At 46.3% G+C, this 23,396-nt stretch overlaps 1 protein-coding gene and 1 long non-coding RNA gene across 5 annotated transcripts in view; one reads left to right on the plus strand and one right to left on the minus strand.

Moving 5' to 3' along the window:
- The window catches only part of Specc1 (sperm antigen with calponin homology and coiled-coil domains 1), a 273,961-nt gene that overhangs the window by 69,420 nt on the left and 181,145 nt on the right, over nucleotides 1–23,396 (plus strand). For all 4 annotated transcript variants that reach the window (XM_063269013.1, NM_001039017.1, XM_063269014.1 and 1 more), the window contains exons 2-3: nucleotides 3,451–3,610; nucleotides 16,326–16,458. In XM_063269013.1, coding sequence (XP_063125083.1) covers nucleotides 3,464–3,610; nucleotides 16,326–16,458 — 280 coding nt within the window. In that variant the 5' untranslated portion in view covers nucleotides 3,451–3,463. The remainder of the gene's footprint in view (nucleotides 1–3,450; nucleotides 3,611–16,325; nucleotides 16,459–23,396) is intronic.
- Nucleotides 8,364–16,330, minus strand: LOC134480804 (uncharacterized). Its single transcript, XR_010055653.1, has 2 exons — nucleotides 12,678–16,330; nucleotides 8,364–12,027 (listed from the first exon to the last, which is right to left on the minus strand). It is a non-coding gene; the product is annotated as an uncharacterized LOC134480804 (long non-coding RNA).

Consider the following 23,396-nt stretch of genomic DNA (forward strand, 5'->3'; position numbering starts at 1 on the left):
GCTTGACTTCCCTGAGTCCAAGGAAATTCCCTCTTCTATACGATGGAAATGTTTAGCTTGTTAGAGCTAAAATGGGTGCCTTATGAACAAGGGAGAGCTATAGCTTGAAGTTGTGGAAGCTCAAAAATCTGAGATTCGGGCCAGCAGATTCAATGTCTAATGGGAGCCCTCTGTCTGGTTCATGGTGTCACCTTGTGATTGTGGCTCCAATTGATAGAAGGACAAAAATATTCCCTCAGGTCATTTCTGTAAGGGTTCTGCATTCCTGGCCCAACTTTCTCCCAGACGTTTCACTCCCTAAGAGTACCATGCCAGGGATTTGGTTTCATCGTGTGAATTTGAGGAATACCCCAATACTCAGACTGTAGCACAGGGCAACACTTCCCAGGACTGAGATCATTCACATGGGGGCATTCGCCAGTACCTTCTAGTCAAAGTGGAAAGGCATGGCTGCCCTATCTGTCTGACAGCACAGGGACCCATCTTCCTTCCTTCTTGCTGTGACTGTTTTGATCCTGTGTGCTGAGTCACTTCTCTATGCTGATGCTGAGAAGTCATTCGTGGACGTCCTATCTGGCACTTGCCCTACTTGTGAGACAGAGAGAAGTGGGGGGGCCTTAAAAGTGGTGGAGAATTTCCCAGCTACCATGTGCCTAGTTTGTAGAGTTAAGGTACCAGACAAAACCGATGAGAAGCAGAGCTACCCAAGCCAGTGGCTTCTGGGTCCCTGTTCTCAAGAACTCAGGATGGAATTCACAGACAATGGGTGGATGAGTTTAGGAAGCCGTGTTAGTATAGGATTTTAGGTGGGTGCTTGAGAGGAAAAAGGAAGGCAGAGCTCCTGTATACCAGGAGAGAGGTCCCAGAATCTGGGGTATCATCGAGCAGCTAAGCCCTTCTTGTAGCACTCAGAGCAGAAGATGCATGGGGAGATGAGCTGGTCAGTCCAGCTGGCCTGCCCATGGGTGTCTGGATGCTTCACAGTTGGACTCTAACCTCACATATGGTTTCTAGGTTCACTCAGGTTGCGTAAAATGAGAAACCAGACCAAGAGCCAGAGCCCCCGTCTGGCATTTCTGGCCTCTAGCCAGGGCAAGACCAAAGGCATTGTTGGCTTGTGCCCGAGGACAAGAATGGTGGACCTGTCTAGATATCCTGCCCTCATCGCTGGGAATGACTCTTCTTGGGTACTGTGGGCAAGACGTTACTGATTCATGATGGAGCATCTTGAATTCTGAAAGCTGGAACTGGCAGGAAAGAGGTTAGCAGGTGGGAGAGTACGGAAGGGCGGAGTCCAGTGAAGAGGGCGGTGAGAGGAGAATGACAGACTCTCAGAGAGTGGATGCCGCACCTGTGAATAACGTTATCAGATTCAGAACATTTGAGGGGAGTAGAGAAGGTGAGGTGGCAAAAAGTGACAGGAGAAGCAGCAGAGCGAGTGACCTGCTGACTGAAGGGGAAAAAAGTTAAAACTCCATCGAGCCCCTTAGATTTTTTTACCAGAAATTAAGAACTGAGCTTATATATTTAAATTTGGATAAGGTTGATTAGCTGATTGGATCCTCTTAAAATGTCAAGAAAAATGGTTGACAGGGAAAACGTTCATCCTTTCCCCACTGTTTCTATCTTCATAGTGTTCTGGGAAGTAGACACAGGGCACTGGCATGCTAAGCTAAGTAGTCAGGTTTAGGGAAGCAAAGCATATACCTAAGGCTGTCATAAAGTGAGCCCTACACCGGCCATTTCTAAGTAGTTCCAATAGCATGAGATGGGATGTTGGCTAAGTGGATACTTCGCTGAAATGCGCTCCATGAGTCAGCCCAACAGGGTCCTGGTTAGCTTGTAGTCAGGCTGTGTTAGCTCGTTCTATATCAAGAGAGTATTAATGAAATTAGTCACTGCACAGGTCTTAACCTAAGGATTTTTTTCACTGTTGCTGTGGAAACCAGAACGGAAAACATGAGTTGAGAAGGAAAAATAATCAGCGCTAAATATCAGTAAAATACATTGGCAGTGAGCCGCTTTTCTTAATACTGAATTTTTAAGAAATCACAAGACCCGGAACCAAGCTGAGACTGAGGAGGTTCTGAGCAAGTCATGAAACTGAAGTCATGTGTCCTGACTTCAAGAAAAAGTGTGGGAAGCAAGTGGTAGTCCTTTTTCTTTTACCAATAATGAATTCAAGCGTGTGTGTGCATGTGTGTGTGTTTGTGTGCGTGTGTACATGAATATGCTTTTGGCAGTGCCAGGGCTGGGACCCAGGGCTTTATTTATGCCATGCACAAGCTTGACCAGTGCTGCCAAATCTCTAACAAAGGATTTTGTCATTAGCCACGCTTACATAGCTATAGAACGCACCAGCTAAACAGGGCACACGTATCTAGGGGTCTAATCACTTCGCTTAAGCAGAAAGAGGAACTGGGTGACTCTTGGAGAGACAGATGTTGTCTGTTGAAATGGTTTCTTCTGGTCAGGAAAAGGACAGAGCTGGGCTCCAGAGCAGTGTGTGGTTTATCCAGGGGCCGTGGGATGCCGTGAGGCAGAGACCCTTCCGTTCCTTCTACCAGCCATCACCCCTGAAGGGTGGTTAATCAGAGCCTTGTGTCCCATGCCTGCTGGAATCGCTTGTCACCTGTGGGTGTTCTTTGAAAGGATGGAGCCCTGTGGTTTAGATGCCTGTGCCATACCAGAGCCCACAAGGCTAGGCAGAGACAGTCAGCCTTGTGATACTGTTGACAACAGAGGCTAAGGCTTGGAGGATGAAAGTGATCATGAATGACAATGACAGTTGCTGGCTGGACCTGGGATGCCCACTCTTCTGTCTCTGTATTCAGTTTTCTCCTAGGTCTTTACCTGCAATCTGCCCCTTGTTTGTTTGTTTTTACTTGTTTTTGTCTTTGTTTTGTTTTGTTTTGTTTTGTTTTTGAGGCCAGGTTTTCTATGTAACAGAGACCAGAGCCTGGCTGTCCTGGACTCACTTTGTAGACCAGGCTGGCTTTGAACTCACAGAAATCTGCCTGCCTCTGCCTCCCAAGGGCTGGGATTAAAGGTGTGCACTGCTATGCCTTGGAAGTAGGCATTTATATATTAATACAGGCTGCTGGAGTGGGTGTGTGTGTGCATGAGTGTGCTTACAGATGTGTGGTTGTAACACAGAAATCTGTTAGGTGTCTGTGACAAGAATAAGCTATCATTTGCTGGAAAGTGATCTCAGAGTATTAATCATATTGCATATGTATTTTAATAAATTGGTAAACACCTGTGCAGAGGTGTGAAAACAAGCAGCATGCAAAGGTAGCATCTTAGGAATAGAGTGTTCTGTACCTGGCTGAACCCTATCACTCCTGAGGTAGCAACTATGAGCTTGGTGAATGGAGTTTGTAAAGCTTTATCATATCACTCACAAGTATAGTTTTGGAGACATGTGCTTTCCTTTTTACCCTTCTACAGAGAGAAGGACATCATGCGGAGTGCCACCAAGCCCTGGAGTCCAGTTGCCAAAGCAGGCAGCCATGGTCCTGATCGCACTCGGCCCCTCCCTGGGACCCCTTCTGGCATGAAGAGCTCCAAGTCTTCAACCTCGCTGGCCTTCGAGTCTCGGCTTAGTAAGGTACAGACTTTCAGGGCAGGGCTGTGAGGATGCCCAATGTCCTGTGAGGCAGGGATGAAGAGGGCAATTAGCAAACCCCATCGACTCCTGAAGAGGGGACCCAGAGAAACAGCAAGTCTTGACCTAAGGGATGGAGTGAGTAGAGGACAGTGGGATTCTCCCGGGGGGCGGGGGGAAGGACCATGTGAGAGGTTTAATGCAGCACTTGAGGCCAGCTGTCCTGGCCTAACTGGGTGCTCTGGCTCGCCCTAGATGGAGTCAGGGTCATACATAACCATCCTGACCCTTGCAGAACTTGTCTACAGGGTTGATAATGCCCCCCACCAAGGATTGCATTCTCTCTTATTCCCTCCCTCCTCCTTATCCCCTTGGCATCTAACAGAGGACAGGCCTGAGTCTGAGCTCAGCTTTTCCCCTCTTACTCTGCGTTACAGTTCTTCCCATGAACTCGTAGCCCTTCTTTTCTGTACTAGGATGGAATTCATTGACAGTATTGCTAACCGCAAGTAGGCATTTGAAAAACCAATGTGGTAACGTGAGTGTGCATAAAAGGGAGGTATTAAGTGCCCCGTATTTCTCTCTATCTGCAATGCCCACGCATGGCTGTACAAAGGCCCCATGGAACTCCCAAGGGCACCAGCACATCATGAAGGATGCTGCCAAGCGAGAGAAATGCTGGATGCTCTCAGGACATTCCAAGAGTGCATCTTCCCCTTTCACTGTGAGGGTTATGCTCTTAGAGAAGTCAAGGCGTCTGAGAGTTGTGAGGCAAATTCCTCATCTTCCTGTATGACATTAAGGGAGGCAATAGCCCTCCAAAGATGATCCACACATGACATGAGATGTCCAAAGAATCGGTGAAAACTGGGAGAGGGGCTTTTTGGTACAAAATGGTCATGTGTATTAGAGAATATGTAAATTCCCCATCCTGCCATATGTTAATATCAATTGCTTATCTAATCATGATGACATGGCCCATTGAGAGCCATTTCTGGGTGACGGCATGGTTCTGCGGATGGTATCCAGATTTCCGTAGCTAATCAGGAGCCGTCCCACTGCGACCCAAGGGTCACATGTCCAAGCCCTTCTCCGTCACCTCCCCACCTGCTCCTCCTCAGTCCACACTTCCCTTTAGGTTCCTTAGACCTGAGGCCTCAGCATCGGCCTTGCACACGCCTCTGTTCATGTCTTACAGTGCCCCAGTGAGAAGCCATGTAGCCTCCTCTGTGACCTCCTGGCCAAGGCCCAGACTTCCCAGACCACTACTCAGCTTTCATCTTGTTGCTCCACGCTCTCTCCTCAGCGGGTGTCCCTAAGCATATGCAGCATGTCACTTCCCTGCTGAACACCCATTCGAGCTCTTTCTGTTTGAGTGAGTGAGAAGCAAAGCCTTTCTAGTCACCAGCGATGCTGTTAGGATTAGTGTTTGTTTTGTTAGACATTGCCATACTCCTCTGCACTTTGGTTCCCAGAGCTCAAGCCACTAAGTTCTAGAGTCTCTGGGGACCGTCCCTTGGACATGCCGAGCACACGCCTGTAGAGGCTTGTCTGTGCTGTCTCCTGTCTCTACCTAGAGGGCGCCGTGTTAGAGGTCATTCTTGAACACTGTGCCAAGCTCCTGACTGGGCCATGCTCCTCACCCTCCTCAGCATCCCCACAGCTCTCACTCCAATGCACCTCTGGTTTGTTGTGCAAGCCTCTGTCCCTGTCCCTCTGGCTGCCTGTGAGCTCCAGGAGGGCAGGATTCTGTGCCTCGGAAGCCAGTGCTGCCTGCTAAGAAGCACTTAGTGTTTCTTAAATGCCATGACCCCCCGTTCTTCTGGGGTGTCAGAGTCGAGTCATAAGACCTGTGTAAAGCAGATTGGGCCACTCTGCAACTGTGAACTCTCAGGCAGGGGTTAGAACCACCTGCCCTAGACTTGTGCCTTCTGGTCTGTGAGCGGGAGGCAATGCCTGACTTGCCATGAGGAGTTAATGTGAATCAAACGTCTGACAAGTAATTTTATTATTCTGTTGTCCTAGGCTAAAGCATCATTTCTAGTCTTTTCTTATTAACTTCCATATAATAGTAACTCTTTTTTTGTCCTGGCTGCTGTCCTCCTGGAAAAGAGAGAGAGAGAGAGAGAGAGAGAGAGAGAGAGAAACACGAACGAGTGCGAGCGCTTGCAGACTGTGGTCCTGCTAGTCCAACAATGGCTGCTTACCACTGGAGAGTCCAAAAATCTAGAAGTTTAGTGGATTAGACTGGATGTCTGTGTGGTCCTCAGCATACGACAGAATCCCAAAGACGTAGGCTCTACTGCCAGAGAAGGAGTGGAGTTGGCAACCAGAGTGAGACGGAACTGGCAAAGCGCTTTCTTCTTCCGTGTCCTTTATATAGGCTGCCACCAGGTATGGCCTGTCCCACTTCAAATTATTTAATTAGGAGAAAAGTCTCTCACAGGTGTGCCCAACTGTTGGCATTTTAGTTAATTCCAGATGCTGTCAAGTTGACCACCAAAAGTAGCCATCATAAATCCACCCCTTGTCAACTCAACACGCAATCATATCTCTTTATGCCACCCTTGATTTCCAAATGAAAACAGTCACCAAGGTCATAATTTCACTAATATAACTGTCCCACATACAACTGCAAGTGAATTACATATTTAATCAAGCTGTGATCATGCCTAACATGATTTAGCCATCCCATGCACAACCACAAATGTGGTTATAAAATTATAAATCGTAGAGTGGATGGCAATGTCCCTTTATGGACATTGTTTTAATATCTCAAAACTTAAGTATAACAAGCACTGATATTCTCTTAATTGATGTTATGTCACATGAAAAGGAATATAGCTGTAGAAACACATTCTTAACAAAACACACCAAAAGCACTCATGTCAGTTATAACCCTCATTTCTGCAACTGGCCACCTAGCTGGTATTTATAACCGCCTTCCACTACTCCCATTCTGTTATTTCCTCCACCCCTCTATCCTTCTGCCTGGATTAGATTATTATATTTTCCCATTGACTTTAATCACAGGTCATAGTAGCACCAAGAGACACCCTAAAGGGTCTTCTGCACACCAACATAAAGTTTCTTTCTTCCATTGTGGAGAAGCCATCTAATTTCCCCAGGATAGTCTGAATCAATCACCCCTCCTAACACTTCTGCCTTTCTTAGCCAGTTGACTTAATGGCATTGGAAGCCCAAAGTGGCCAGGAGGAAACCTGAGCTTCCAGCTTAGTGGAATGCTTGTTGTGGCCCCTAGCAGGAGCTCTCCCTGCCTCTGGAACCAAAACTTCTAGGCCAGCAGAACTTAAGGTCACAGAAACAGGAAGCGAGGTTTTACCTAGAGGGTCACTAGGGGTGATAGTGAGTGGAACTGTTCCCTTTTCCATCCCCTGATTCCTGGACCCATGGATTCTGGCTATTGGAGAAACTGTACCATATATTGGATGCTGACTCAAAGCATATATTGCCTTCTGGAGAAACCTGTCCCAGTTTTCAAGGTTCCTGCAACCTCGCTGGTACATGTCTTCAAAAGGTCATGGAATCTTTCTGTCAGGTCTGCTGCTTCAGGATGGTAGAGCCTGGTAAGACCAGTGGATTCACAATCATGGACCCACTGTGACACTTCTCTGGCTGTGAAATAAGTTCCTTAATACTGTGGGAAATAATATAATGTTGGACTAAGGCATTCTGTAAGTCATTAGATGTTAGTTTTGGCAGAAACATTATGTGCAGGAAAGGCAAACTCATGACCAGAATGTAAGTATCTACTCCAGTGAGGACAAAAGCATTGCTCTTTCCACAGAAGGAGTGGTCCAATGCAGTCAATCTGCTACCAAGTCTGGCTGGTCACCCAGTGGAATGGTGCCATATCTGGGGCTCAGTGTCGGTTTCTATCTTAGCAGATCTTGACTCAACAGCAGCTGTAGCCAGGCCAGCCTTAGTGAGTGGCAGTCCATGTTATCAAACCCATGCCACCATGGCTACTTGGTTTGTGGGCCCAATGGTCAATGACAGGGATGGGGCGTGGGGTGGGGCGGAGGCTGACTGTACACAGGTAAGGAAGTGGGCCCACATCTTATCTGCTTGATCATTGACCTATCGTAAAGGTGAATCTTCCCACCGTGACAGATCCAGATTAAAGGTGGTTCTTCCTACTTCAAACAATTTAAGAAAAAAAAAAAAAACAAACTCTCACAGGTGTGCTCAGACACTTAGGCTTTAGTTAATGCCAGATGTAGTCAAATTGGTAACCAAGAACAGCCATCGCAGTAGACAAGGCACAGCTAACAATATTTATTTTAATTAAAAAATTAGTTACAGCTGAGCCTAATGCTGCATGCCTTTAATCCCAGCACTCGGGACACAGAGGCCAGTGGATCTCTGTGAGTTGACATTCAGCCTGTGAGTTCTAGGACAGTCAGGGCTACACAGATAGACCCTGTCTCCAAATACGTTAAAAAATAAAATAAAAATTCAAACCATAATAGCACATATTAAATTCAGATTTTAAGTGAATATATTCATTCCGCTAATAATATTCTGAAAATATTTCATATGTGTGCCAGCAATATTTGGAATGCATTGAAAATATTTTAAAGTGACACAGAGCTGGCTATGTAGGTTGGGGCTTTCTCCTCTCCTGTCTCAAGTTCCTGAATGCTAGGATTGCAAGCATGTACCACCATGCTCAGCTCTCTTAAATAGTTTTTGGAACAGTTTTTTTATTAAAATATTATGACATCATTTTCCCCTTTCTTTCTTTTCTCCCTCAAGACCTTTCATTCCCCCACCTTGACTCCCTCTCAAATTCATGGCCTCCTTTTGTTTAATTGTTATTGTTACACACACACACACACACACACACACACACACACACACACACAAATACTATCTGCTCAGTCCATTTTGTTTTACTTGTATGTGTTTTCAGGGCTGACCAGCATTCCTTACTTACCGGGAGTTCTTTTCCTGGGGTTGGGGGAACCCCTTGAGAGCCCCCCTTCCATTTTGGCATGTCTATTGATGGTGTACTAGTTCAGGTTTTGTTTAGGGAGCCATGAAAGTTGAAGTATTGTGCGTGGGTGAATCTTCCTTTTCATTCCTAGGAGACATAATCTCACTGCAGATTTCTTGATCTTCTGGCTTGTACAGTGCCCACAACCAGTTGTTCTCGGCAGCTTGACTGGTTGTGGTTTTCTGTAATGGTCTCTGTCTATTGCAAAGAGAAGTTTCCTTCACAAGGAGTGAGAGCTGTAATTATCTATGCGTATAAGGATGTCTTAGGATTTTATTGGTTTTACTGCTGTGAGACCATGGCCACAGTAACTCTTAGTAAACATTTAATTGGATCTGGCTTATGGTTTCAGAGGTTTAGTCCATTATCATCGTAGAAGACACAGTGCTGGAGAAGGAACTGAGAGTTCTACATCTTGATCCACAGGCAGCATGGGGAAGGCTGTGTTCCACACTGGGGCATAGCCTGAGCACATAAGTCCTCAACTCCCACCTCCACAGTGACACACTTCCTCCAACAAGACCACACCTGAGGCCACGCATTCAAACACAAGAATCTGCAGGGGCCGCTCCTATTCAAACCACCACAAAGGGTATACTCACAATACAATTATGATAGTTTAATGTGGTGTGGGAGTAGGCTCTCCTCTAAGATCCATGACATCCCTCACCCTGCGTAGGTGGCTAGGTTCGCTGTAACAGGCATGATTCCCCTCCTGTTGAGCAGGCCTTAAAGTTCACTTAGACAGCTGTTGGCTACGGCAAGACTCTGGGCCACTACTGTACTCCTAGGGGACATCATTGCTGTGTTTCCCTCCCTGGGCAGATTTCACAACACCTTCTTGTGCTATGAAGCTAGTCTCTGGAGGATGCTTTCCAGTCAGTTTCAAGACAGCTTGGATCCTCTGAGTCCTGTCTGAAGTGCATGGTATTTTCAGAAATAGGGACCTATCTCAAACCTGGGAGTCAACCAAGGGCAAGGGCTTGGACTTTCCTGATTAACAAATCAAAAAGGGGGTTTCTCATGCCTGGTACTGAGTTGTTTTTTTTTTTTTTTAATTAGTCTATGTCTCTTGGGCAAATATTATCAGCCTAAATAATAACTTCATTTAAACGATATATATTATTTATCGCACATACACACACATGTGCTTCTGTGTATGATATATAATTTTTAGTAGATAAAAAATAATTCCTTGTGGCTTATTCAAACATCCTGTGGTAGTTTGAATGAGAATGACCTCCTTAGGCCATATGTTTGAATACTTGTCCAGGTTGTGGAAATATTTGGGGAAGATTAAGAAGTGTGGCCTCTTTAGAGGAAGTGTATTTGCACCCTTTCCCTAGCTTTAGACCTCAAAAGCCTCCTGCCAACCCCAGTGATCTTCTCTGCCTCCTGCTTATGGATCTAGACTTGAGCTCTCAGCATTTCCTGCCACCATAATTGAACATTTCTTTGTAAGTTACCTTGATCACAATATTTGTTACAGCATTATAAGAGTAACATATAACGTCTTAGTGTTTCATTGCTGTGAAGAGACCATGACCAAGGCAACTCATAAAAGCAAACATTTAATTGAGGCCGGCTTACAGTTTCAGAGGTTCAGGCCATTATCATTGAGGTGGGAAGCACGGCAGTATGCAGGCAGACTTGGTGCAGGAGGAGCCAGGAGTTCTACATGTTGATCTGAAAGCAGCTTTAGAAGACTGCAGTCCACAGGCAGCTAGAAGGCTCTCTTCTACACTGGGTGGAACTTGAGCACTAGACCTCAAAGCCCGCCCATACCATGACATACTTCCTCCAACAAGTCCACGCCTACTCCCAAAAGGCCACACCTCCTAATAGTGTCACTTTCCATGGCCAAGCATAGTCAAACTACCACAATACCCTTAGTGTTATTTTCCTTCCTATCTCCTTCTTCTATATTGACCTTCTGCTCTTCTCCTCAATTAAAATCCCCCACCCCTTTCTTCTTTGTATCACTGTATCCTGCTGTTCCCTCTCGAGCACGTCTGCCTCCCTACCATGTACCTTTCTTGGTTTCTGCAGTTCTTTTACATTATACACCTGAAGATCTGGAGCTCAGAACCTCAGATAAGAGAGGACATACAACATTTGCCTTTTCGTGTCTGGATTACCTCACTCGAGATAGCTAGTTCCATCCATTTCCTGGCTAGGTCCAGGTGTGAGATGTGAGGTGGACTAGGCAGAGAGGTTGGATGTCAGGACAGTGTTTAAGAAATGTACAGGAGTGGTTCTGAGGATAGTGTGGTGCTGGTCATTTCCAAAGCAATGGCCGTTGCTTCAGAAAGGTCTTCCATAGGGAGTGTACTTGTGTGGTACTATTCTTCATGGTCATTGGCCTGACCGTAGAATAGCAGGGTCTTAGGAAGAGGTGAACTGAGCCTGCACCTTGCCAGCCCTACCTTTTCCAGCTGGGGGGGAGGGGTGAAAACTCCAGAGGGCAGGAGAAAAGAGGGGGAAAGGTGATAATCAGAGAAGCAAGCAGACTTCCTTCCTTAGGGAAAACTTATAAGCACACAGGACAATAGAATTTCTTGCCCATATTTCTACAGCACCACCTGGGCTTACATAGGTGATGTTTGTCTGAGAGCAAATGGATGTGGATGTCTGAACTGTTCACAAATAGGGAACTGAATCCAATCCACCCAAAATAGAACTGATGCTGGCTGAGCTGCAGACGCTGGAAGAACAAGGTAGGGGATGAAATGCAGAGAGAGTGGGCAAGGATGCCGCTGTGAACCCTCCTTGTGGTACAGGCCACATCACTCCAGCCGCAATAAGGAGCCAGACCTGTGAGTCAGGGCTTAGTCAGTTATAATCAACAAAGCGTTGGTTTGAGTTTATATGAGCAGAAAAGAAATTCAAGTTGTACCTCACTGTCCACAGGCATTGTCTTCCAGGATTACCATGGATGCCAAAGTCTGTGGGTACTCGGGGGCCCTATCAGAGACAGTGTGTGTTTTATAGAACCTACAAGTCCTTCCATGTGCCTTACACTCCAGCATCTCTGGATTACTTGTAATATCTAATTCTATGTAAATAGCTGTTACACAGTGCTTTGAGGAATCAGGTAAGGAGAATAATCTACATTTTATGTACTGAGGCTCCCCCCCCCCCGTTTTTAAGTAGAGTTGGCTAAGTCCAAGGATGACAGAGCCCAAGATCCCCACATCTCTGTGGCACCAGGGTTCAAGAATGCATCTCAGAGAGGCTAGGCCAAGGACTGGACTCCAGAGCTGGTCTCTACTCACCTCTGCCCACTGCTTTTCTCTCACCTCCCAACGCCTAGCCTCGCCTGGTGTACGTATGAAGCATATGGCCAGCCTACTCACCTCCTGTGTCTCTTGGAAAGCCTAGTCGCCTTTTTGTTCATGTTCTACTTGTTGACAAAAGGAAAGGAGAACAACAAGGAAAAACAGAATTAGGAAAAAAAAAACCAAAACAAAAACCTGAGTACTTAGATGCTGGTCTCATGCTGGCCCTACACAGGCTGCTGGGCCCTGCAGCTAGAAACCTGTTTGGGGAGGTCAAGTTGTCCCAGCATATCCTGCAGCAGCATATCCTGGAAGAAGTACAGGGTCCACCATTTGAGTCTTGAGACCCAAACAGTGTTCTGCGACAGTTCCTACAGGACAGTCTCAATGTGGTCGCCACCTTTGGCAATGGAATGTGGCCAATCAAAATGGAGACATGATTTCATCCAGGTTTGGAGAGTTAGTACCAACAACTGCAGGAGAGCTCACTAATATACACGTGGGCTGTGGATGATGACACTGCAGCCAATGACAGACACGTGTGACGCTCTGTAAGATTATAACGGGGCTGTAGAATCCCTGTGGCCTAGTGGCATAGCTACTGTGTCAGAGCACAGTGCATTGCTCACGCATGTGCGGTGACGTGTTCGTGTGACTGCTTTGCCAGTCGCATGAGGGAAAGGCAACTATCTATTCATTGTGATAAAGTTTCAGATGCTGATAACCAGATGTGTTTGATAACTGTGGGTTTGATGACTATTCTGGAACATACCTGCTTACAAAGAAAGAAATGTGCTGTGAAATGGCCATGGAGCTGTGGTGGTCTTGTTCACAGGTGCTGTTGCCTTCGTGTCCTGAGGCTGTCCTTTCTTTTGTCTTGATTTAATCTTGTGTTCTATGTTCATCATGGCCCCAGAAAGAATATCTACATACATACACACATACATATATTATCCAGATACTCTATATTTACCATACAGCTTATTATACAGTGATTTGTGGGCACACACTCAGTGATGTTTATACCACAAAAGGATTGCCTAACGATGCAATTTCTCAGGCTATCTCTTCATTAAATGACTATGGGCATTTTAGATTGATCACATAGAGATAATATCTTGATAGATTCACTTAAAAATAAATTCCTTTGTGTGTGTGTGTTCATTTGTGGGGGGGGTACATGCATGTGTGTGTGGAGGCCAGAGGTCACCATCGGGGATCTTATTTGATTGCTATCTACCTATATTTTGAGATGATCTTACTAAACCAGGAGCTCACCGGTTGGCTAGGCTGGCTGGCCAATGGGCCCCAGGCATTCACCAGTCTCTGTTCTCCCTGGGTTGTTGCTGCCCTTTTATGTGGATGTTGGGGATCCGAACTCAGGTCCTCATGCCTGTGCAGCAGAAACTGGCATAACTACCATAAAGTCCATAGAGTCTTTGTCTGTCTGTCTGTCTTATCCATCAATTTATCCCTCTCCTTCTATCCCCTTCCTTCCTCTCTTCCTTCCTTCTTCCCTTTCCCCTTTCTCGCACTCAGTTTCTTTTTTCTTCTCTTCCCTGCCTGCCTGCCTTCCTTTTCATTCTTTGTTTCTTTCTTTGTTTCAACAGGATCTCACCTCTCACAGTCCTGGAACTCACGGTATAGACCAGGCTGGCTTCAAACTCACAGAGATTCATCTGCCTCTGCCTCCCAAGTGCTGTGATTGAGGCCATGTGCTGCCACATGCTGTATAAAAATCATTTTAAGTGTCTAGTGTCCTTATTGTGGGGCTGGCCCAGAGCTGTGGAGTTCAGTTTGGGCTCTGTTCTCTCCTTCCACTGTGGTTCTGGGGACCAAACTCAGGTTGTTCAGGCTTGTGTAGCAAGTGCTTTACTCACTACGGCTGTCTTGCTAATCCATCATAGATTCTTGACTTGCTTTAGTTTACTTTTTAATGTAGTTGCCAGACAATACAAATTTACGAGGTGAATCATATTCAGCTTCCACAGACAGGGAGCTCTAAACATTGTCATGGTCCCTGGAAATGTATGCCTCACACCTGGGGACTCGGTAGCTTGGTGGCTGGCATTGAGTCCAAGGAGAGACGAAATCAGGTGTGTGCATCTAAATAAACCCTCACCACAGTTGATAGTTGCTTGCATTTGAGGACCACAGAGAGAGTTACCTGCCACTAGAGATCATTTTGTTGTTGCTGTGGCTGATGACGTTGGAGCTTTGAGGTTTTCTGTCTTCTATGTTAAATGGAGAGGAATGTTTTTAGTTACTTTAATCTGCAAGGCATTGAAACCTTTTCCTCTGTGAGCTCAGGTGCTCGGCAGCGTAAATCCCAGTGAACCCTTAGTGTGAATACTTACTACACACACCAGAGCACCACCTGAGCAACGCCTGAGCCCGCCTTCACGGGGATCCTCCACAGAGCCAGAAACTAGATGGGTGCTGAACTGCCTCTGGGTAACAGGAACCAAAGCCTCAAGCAGAGAAAGAGCGTGAGGCAGTAACCGAATCTGGCGCTCCCCCTGCGTCTGTATGCCTCCTACAGTAGCGACAGAATGAGCAGACTTCTAAGGAATGGTGGGTTCGCTTGTAGGCTCCACCTCCTACGTCTTGGGAAGGCTTCAGGGCAAGCTTTCCCATTCGGAATTCCTCATTGGAGGTGCAGGGGAAACAAGTATCCCCTAAAAGCTCTGCTGGTCGATGTGGCCCAGCTTCTTACACACTTTTCTTGTCGTGTGTACAGTATGTGTGTAGTATGCGTGTACATATATGCATGTCTTTGTGTGTGTGTGTGGTTCATGTGTGCTTGTGGAGTCCAGAGGGTGTCTTTAAGTCTTCCTCAGTTTCTTTCCACTCTATTTACTCAGAGCAAGGTTTACTACTGAAACATGAATAGAGTTCACTAATTTGGCTCACCAAGCTTGGCGGTCCTGTCTTTGCCTCCCAAGTGCTAGGAATACAGGCAGACTTCCATGTCTGTCCATCTTTTATATGGGTTCTGGGGATCTGAACTCTGGTCTTCCTGTTTGCATGGCAAGCCCTTTTTATCCACTGAGCCATCTCCTCAACCCTCACTGAATAGTTTTACATTGTTTACTGACTTGTGTGTGTGTGTGTATAGGTATGCACATGCCTGCACATGGAGGGGACAACCTCAAGTGCTTAGAGCATACCTTTGGGTATTTCTGGAAAGGATTAACTGAGGAGGGAAGGCCCACCAAATAGTACAGAAAAAGGAGAGAGGCATCTGAGCTCTAGGGGCCTCCATGCCCTCGTCCTCACATTGATGTATTGAGGAGTAAGCAAGCAGCCTCTTGCCACTGGTCCTCTCCAGGCATCATGGACTGTACTCCCTGAACTGTGAGCCAAAGCAGAGCAGGAACTACATCTAGCAGGCGGGGCCGCAAACGAAGGTGGCACAGGAAGGTGCCGGCTCCCTAGCCTCTGCTCTGCTAGATTCCTGTAAAGCCCAGGGCCATGTATGTACAAATGCTACTGCCTGGAGCTAGAGAGATGTCTCAGCAGTTAAGAGCACTGACTGCTCTTCCAGAGGACCTGGGTTCCATTCCCAGCACCCACGTGGCGGTTCATAACTGTCTGTAACTGCAAGATCTGACACCTTTACCCTGATGTACATGCAGGTGAAACACTAGTGCACGTGTAATAAAAACAAATTAACTTTAAAAAAAAATGCCACTGCCTAGAATGGGCTGGGCCCTCCTATATCAACTAGCAATCAAGAAAATGTCCCACAGACATACCCCCAGGCCAATCTGTTGCCCTATACAGATGTCCACAGGCCAACTGGAGGTCCCTCTTCCCAAGTGTGTCACACTGACAAACAAAACTAACCAAATCTAGTCTACTTGGCAAGGCCTAGGCCAGTGAGACCCTTTGTTAGAAACAAGGTATACAGTGGTCATCCTTTGACCTCCACATGTGTGCACACTCATGCACAAACATGAACATGTACACAGAACAGCTAGAGAGATTGCCCTGCGTCTCAACAAAGACTTTGGACTTTTGGACTGGCTGTCAAACCTTTGGGACTCAGTGCGGTGAGCCCCTCCATGGAAGTGTTGGTATCTTGTGTTGCACCAGGTGACTCGAGCTGTAGGGCCTGCTTTCTATCTTAAATGTGGGAATTTGATGGCGTCCTCTGAGATTTTTCTCCTTCGTGCGTTCTAGTCTAGTTAGGTTTTATAGGCTTAAAATTTATTATCAGTGTTACTGCATCAGAGCATGTCAGCCCCCCAACTTATTCACTAAAGGCAGAGTGTAACTTTCTGGTTCAGGATAAACACTCTTCTTTGCCTCTGTCCAATAGCAGCTGTGTATTATCTAATATCAGCAGGGGCTGAGCTATGAGCTCAGAATTCCTCACTGTGTCTGTCCTCTCACTGTCTCTCCAACTTCTCTCTAGCTCAAGAGGGCCAGCAGCGAGGACATGCTCAACAAACCTGGAAGTGCCTCATCAGGGGTGGCGAGACTGAAGAAGACCTCAACTTCCGGAGCCATCTCTGAGCTCACCGAGAGCCGCCTGAGGAGCAACACAGGTAGGAGGGACCTCAGTGGCCATCTTGTTTTGTGGATGCTGTTTTTGACTCTCATGGACCCTCCTCTGATCACCCTGGCGTGGATCTGATCTGGGGGCATAGTCCTTACCTGCAGAGTCTGTATACTGGAGAGACAGGTGGAAAACAGAAAAGCAGTGGTTTGTCCTGTCAATCTAGGAGTCCCTTTGTCACCGGTGTGTGTGTGTGTGTGTGTGAAATCCTGGGGTCATCCTGTGTGATGGCAATGACAGCAGTGGACCGTGGAGGTCCAAGATGAAGAACAGCTGAGGTCTTCCCTGACCATGGTTGGTGTAGGTGGGTGCTACTCTTTCTGCCTTTGACTCATTTCACAAACATACCACATTCCAAAGATGTATTTTAATTTATTCTTCCTTGAAGAAGTTTAATATGAGGACTGAATGTGTCTTCGGTTGTAAGAAGGACCCGTATTTCTATACGATGACTTAGCTGTTTTAAAGACTGAACTCATATTAAATACAACAAATGAAAAGTAAGCCTCTGTTCCCAAAGTTTAACAGATGCCATTAGAAGAAATTAATTAATTAAGTAATTAAAAAGTAATGCCAGCCTTATTTTCAATATTAATGCCAAAATGAAACATTAAAATGTTAGCAAATGCTGTCCAAAAAAAATTTAAGAGGACGTTAGCAGACTAACCCAGTGGATTTGTGCCGTCTAAGAATGAATGAATGAGGGTCTGGAAGATGGCTCAGCGGTTAAGTGTTTGCCACTCTTCCAGAGGACCAGGTTCAGTTCTCAGCACCCACATCGTGGCTCACAGCTGTCTGTAACTCCAGGTCAGGGGATCCAACACTCTCTCCTGACCTCCATGGGAACTGCACACATGTGAGGCACAAGCATACAAGCAGGCAAAACAATGCATTACATAGAACAGCTTAAATCTTTATTAAAAATGAGCCAATGAGCGATTGCTATCCTTATATAATCTGCCAGGCATTCACAGGCCAAAGGAAAGCCACGTAGTCATCTCGACAGAGATGGGAGATGTCAGAATTAGCCACCATTCTGGTTTAGTAACACACTGATAGACTATTCGGAAGGGTTGGGGGCTGGACTGGGTGGGGGTGGGGGACACTTCTAGCAAAGACATATGTATCTTGCTGCATGTGGCGACACAGACCTGTGGTCCCAGATGCTCACACTGGAGTGTCTCCTGAATCCACAAGTTCAAGGCGTTAGGCAAGACAGAGACTTCACACCGAAAATAAACAAACAGCACCCAGGAAGTGGGGCAGGAGGATCAGGAGCTCAGGAGATTAAGGCCACATGGTGCCTTGTCTGAAAGAAAAAAAAAATTATAGTTCTTTGATCAGTGACTAGTTAGAAAATATAATATTGGAAGAAATGATCTCCTGGGAGAAAGAAGGGAAGGTGGAATGCTTAGTTATGTAAGAGTCTGTACATTAAGAGAAGCCTCACGCCCCTCTGAAGAACACATCTATGTCCTTGTGAATAAATGGGAGGACGTGTGTGGGTTTGAGATGGGAAGTTAAATATAGTAAAGACTGAATTCAGTAGTGCCACATATTAAATGCAATAAGGGTGCCTACATTATTCCATCCATCCATTTGCATCCTAACTAACATATCAATGTGGAACTGGGAGCAGCCAATGAGCACTAGGCCTGACTGAGGTATCTGGGTCTTCCTGACTAGGTTACACTTCCACCTAGTGGATAGAGGGCAGCGACACTGCTAACCATAGAGCGTCCAGGGCAGCCAGAGTGTCCTGACTGACTGGGTAGGCCTCTGCTGGGAAGTCCTGATCTAAAAACATCCCCCGGGGAATTCTGAAGAAGAGCAATTCAAGGACTGACTGCAGCAAACAGACGCAGCACTGTGGGGCCGTGGAGCCTCCGTGGATGGCCAGGATCCGCAAGCGCGTCTGGTATAGGGTAAAGGTGGTTTATGTCAAGTTGGAGCCTGTGGGTGTGGCTCAGGGTCAAGCTTTAGTTCAGCAGGTAAGAGGCCCTGAGTTCAATCCCCAGCATTGGAGAAAGGCTAAATAAAGGAAGTTAAAACTGGATAACTCTGAAAAGTGAGATCAGATCTCATCTCATTCCTCCTACAAAAATAAATCACAGGGATGTGGGAGGGTATGATGCTTACTGTGCAAGCACGAAGACCTGAGTTCCGTCCCTAGTGCCCATGTGCGAAGAAGCCAAATGAGGCAGTGCTTACCTGTTGCCTCAGCCCTGGGGAAGTGGAGACAGGTGGTTCCCCAGAGCCTGCTGACCAGACTGCCTGGCAAGTGGTGAGTCCTGGGATCAATGCAAGACCTGAGTCAAAAAAACAAAAAGAAGCCAAAAAAAGATGGAGAGCGATCAGAGGACATTCAGCGTTGACCTGTGGCCTCCATATCAACATGCCTCACTGTATACTCATCTGCATATGCACGCATGCGCGATCACACTCGCGCGCATGCGCGATCATACATACACGCATGCGAGATCACATGGGCAATCGCACGCACGCATGCGCAATCACACACGCACATGCGTGCTCTCTCACGCACGCACGCACACAAGATCACACTTGCACGCATGCGCAATCACACACGCACGCGGCTATTATAAGCACATTCACATTTGTACATACATAGATACAAAGCAAGTTCTGAACATAAAGAAGACATCAGAGAGTTAACCTGCGGCAGGAATAAAGGAGATAAAGAGTGGCTTCCATCACTAAAAAGCTGCAGAGCGCTAGAGAGATGGCTCAGCAGTTAAGAACACTTGCTGTCTCAGAGGATCTGGGCTCAGCTCCCAGCCATCTGTAACTCCGGGCCCAAAGGATTTGACAAATTCTCCTCTCCTCCACAGGCACCAGGCACTCATATATATGAAGTGAACGCTCATCCACATAAAATAAAAAGAAATACTTTTTATAGATTTTTTTTTACAATATATGCAAGTTTGCAAAGACTATTCAGACCCATAAAGGAAACTGCAGAACCATGTGTAGCTCACATAAATAGAAGTGGATATCCCACAGAAAAATAGTAAACTTCACTTGGAGTTGAGGAGCTGTTAGTAAGAACAATAATCTTATATATGGCACACCCCAATTAGAAAAGCTAAAACAGGTAATTCTTCCTATCGTTACAAAGAGCAGGTAACTGCTTATAAACAGTTTGGACAACTTGGTAACACCCGAAGCTCGTTGGTTGTCTGACTGACCACTGAGCTCGGTGAGCCTCCTGTCTCTGTGCCTAACACTGCACTATTTACATTCATCACAGACTCGCACAACCACACCTGCCTTTCTTATATGCATTCCGAGGTCTGAAACAGGTCTTCATGTTTATGTGGTGAGCCCTTTACAGGGCTGGCCCTCTCTCTATCCTCCTAACCCTTAGTGTTTTACATTTGTTTTGGTACATATTTGACTCAGCGCATTACTATGACTGGTGCTGACTGGACCCCAGCGCTCTTCAGGTGCTGTGTTTGCTCTAGGACTGACCTACACCCCAACCGTCTACATTCAACATGAGTGGGGTGTTGGTGGGGCCATCGTCTTACATGCTGGCAAGACTTAATGTAATTCTCTGAAAAGTTATCTGTGAAGGAAAGCATGGAATTCTAGGAAATTAAGGAAATGCTGCCAGCATGTAGATAGCCTGTAAAAGTTAGATTATAAATTACATAGAGGCTCAGGGGAAGGAGTCTTAATGCCATTCACTCTTAGGGTACAGACTTTTGATTTGTTTGCTCTGATGCATAAAAGGTAGTATTGTTTCTTTTCTTTCAAGTATATTAGTTTTTCTCCTGAAATTTTTTATATATTTATGGGATATTATAATGGTTAATATTCATGGTCAAACGTGACTAGATTCGAATAATCTAAGAGACACCTAGATGAAGTGGGGTCTTGGGCTGAATGAAAAAGGCAAAGGAGACAGTGAGCTGAACTCCAGCATTGATCCTCTGCTTCTTGAATGCAACATTCCTACCCACACTTCCGTGAGTGTACCTTCGTGCCTTGAGGGAGTATCCTCAAGCCACGAGCAGAATTAAATCTTCCTTAAGTTGCTCCTTGCCGGGCCTCTTGTCACAGGGACAAGGAAAGCCCCTAGTACAGATGCAAAGACAGTTTATATGTATGCCATGTGAGCAGATCTGGCCATTGGCCTATTACCTGCCCTGCCCACCATTTCTTTGTTTAGGTTTGCCCTGTGCTGTGATTCTAAACCTACAATTAACCAGTATCACATCTCAAGACCCTCTGCATGCTGAGTCTGAACCTCAGACTCATATTTAACACCAACTCAGTGATTGGCACATGGCAAGCAGGATGGGAGTTGTTTCCATAAGCATAGACTGGAAGGTTCATATTTTTTTTCATTTTTTTTCAAAGACTGGGTCCACTTTCTCCTGTATCCTACAGTGCTGCCAGAGTTTGCTTCTACAAGAACAATCAATGGAGCACCTAGTAGGTCTGGCCCACCACCTGCAGCCCTGCCACCTGCTGCCCTGCCACCTGTTCTCCTGCCACCTGCCTCCCTACCACCTGCTGCCCTGCCACCTGTTCTCCTGCCACCTGCTCCCCTGCCAGTTACTACCCCGCCACCTGCTGCCCTGCCTGCCTCCCCTCCCACTGGCCCCTCAGGCCTGTTGATACTTCTTCCTCAGACAGACCTAGGGCTCTATGCTATTTCATCAGGTCTGAACCATCACATATCCACCCTGAGCACTCACTTTTGGACTTTCTGTTTTGGATTTGAGTGTGCTAGATCTCCTTCCTCTTCTCCCTGAAGTCCCTTTATATGTGTGTCTTCTCCTCCAAATCCTCTGCGGATTGCAGAGTAAGGAATTTAAAAATTCCTCATGCAAAGAGCTGCCCCTCAAACCAACTGGCCACAGGGAAGATCCTGCTGTGGTAGAATGTACCCACCAGGTGGCAGCCTTGTTCAAAACACTGATAAGCTGGTGTCATGGTTTTATGAGGAGCAGTTGGCTTCCTAAATAATGATTCTTTACTTCAACAATTATGTTTGAACACTTACTTACTCACTCCATATTCAGCACTGTTCTGGGGAAAGCATACCAGGACAATGATCTCTGCCTCCATTGAGCTACCCAAGCTTCTAGGAACATGAAGTAGGCAGGGAAGGACCACTGTGGCAAGGTTGACAGCTGGGGCAATGGCCTGTGCCCTCCAGTGTCTAACACAGTCTGGGAGCAGAAAGATGGGGCTGCAGAAGAACTGGCAGCAGGGCGGCAGGCATTGGTGACTTCTGCAGGATTCTCTGGAATAGGGACAGCCCCAAGTTCATTTCCTAAGAAATCCGTCAACTTGTTGACAGTAGAGAGGTGGAATGGGAAGACCAGATGGCTGAGCGCTGTCATAAATGAGGAGACAGACAGTCATTATGGCCTGGGCTAGGCTGGTAGCTATGAACAGCAGGCAGGTTCTGGGTAATTTTGAAGGGTAAAGCCAGACAGCCTAGTAACACCCTGTTCCTCTTCTTTACTGTGCACATAAACGCACATAAAATTCTCTCTTTTAGACATTTTACAAAATATCATATCTTATTTATTTATTCTGTGAACGTGTGCATGTGTTTCTCACAGTACACATGTTGAGGTTGGAGGACAGACATGGGAGTCGGTTCTCTTTCCACATGCGTCCTGGTGTTTGAACTCAGGTTGTTAGGTTTGGTGGCTAGTCCGATCACCTGCTGAGCTACCCTGCTGGCCCTTTTAGCTATTTTTAAGAATGTAGCCCATTCCCTTCACTGATGTCATCGTAGTTGTTTTGCTTTTTGCTGTGCTTTGCAAACGCTGGGCAGACATTCTACCCAGCTCCCCTTACGGCCCTAAGTGTGAGTGTAGAGATCCTATACACATCCACATGGCCACACCACCGTCACACCATCTTCCTCCAGATCGCCTCATCTTACAGAACTGTACTCATCAAACATCTAGTCCATACAGCCCCTTCAGCCCCATTCTGTGTTCTGTCTTAGTACCTGGTTCCTTAGAGTAGACCAGTGTGTGCTGAGGCTGGCTTCTTTCATTCTATAAGATGTCCTCACCTGAATCCATGTTGCCACATGTGCCAGGATTTCCTGGTTTTTTTTGTTTTTTTTTTTTTTTTTTTTTTTTTTTTTTGGTTCTTTTTTTCGGAGCTGGGGACCGAACCCAGGGCCTTGCACTTCCTAGGTAAGCGCTCTACCACTGAGCTAAATCCCCAGCCCCAATTTCCTGTTTTTTAAAGCTAGATTTTATTGTGGTGTATGTTCTTACCACATCTTCTCACTTTCTTCCTCTCGGCTGTTATGAGTCACGCTATCTCCTGGAAGCCCTGACCCCATTTCTTTGGACTCTTTACCGATAAGTGGGCTTGTGAGGGTCTCTTGGCAGCTTATATGATCTACATGGAGTCAGATTGCTGTTTACGGTGGCAGTGGGGCCGGCGAGGTAAGCTCCGGTGGGGCCCTGAGGGGTGAGATGTGTGTATGCATGGCCAGGAAGGTCTTGTGGCCGTGTAGTGGATAACTGAGAACTGGAACTTATGGACATAGGGCACTCGTGTAGATGACTCCACACACCATACATGGAGTACCAGAAAGAATCCTACCATATTTAACTTACACCGAGGATTTCTAAAAGTTAGATAGAAATTAAGGTTAAGCCCTGCTTTGATCCAGCTACACTCTACAGCTCATGGACTCTTAGACATCTTCGTTTTGTGGCTGAGGACAAGTCGTGATTCCAAGGTCAAAATGGGCACACCTTTAATCCTGGCACTCAGGAAGCAGCTCTGGTCTCTGCCAGTTCTAACCTACCTACTTTATATAGTGAGTTCTTGGCCAGCCAGAAAGGGCTACTACATACTTTTTATATTTTAAGGCTGTTTCCAAGAAGGTACCTGTGACTTCACAGGACACATGCC

This window comes from Rattus norvegicus, chromosome 10 (genome assembly GCF_036323735.1).
Source record: "Rattus norvegicus strain BN/NHsdMcwi chromosome 10, GRCr8, whole genome shotgun sequence".
Taxonomy (NCBI): Eukaryota; Metazoa; Chordata; class Mammalia; order Rodentia; family Muridae; genus Rattus; species Rattus norvegicus.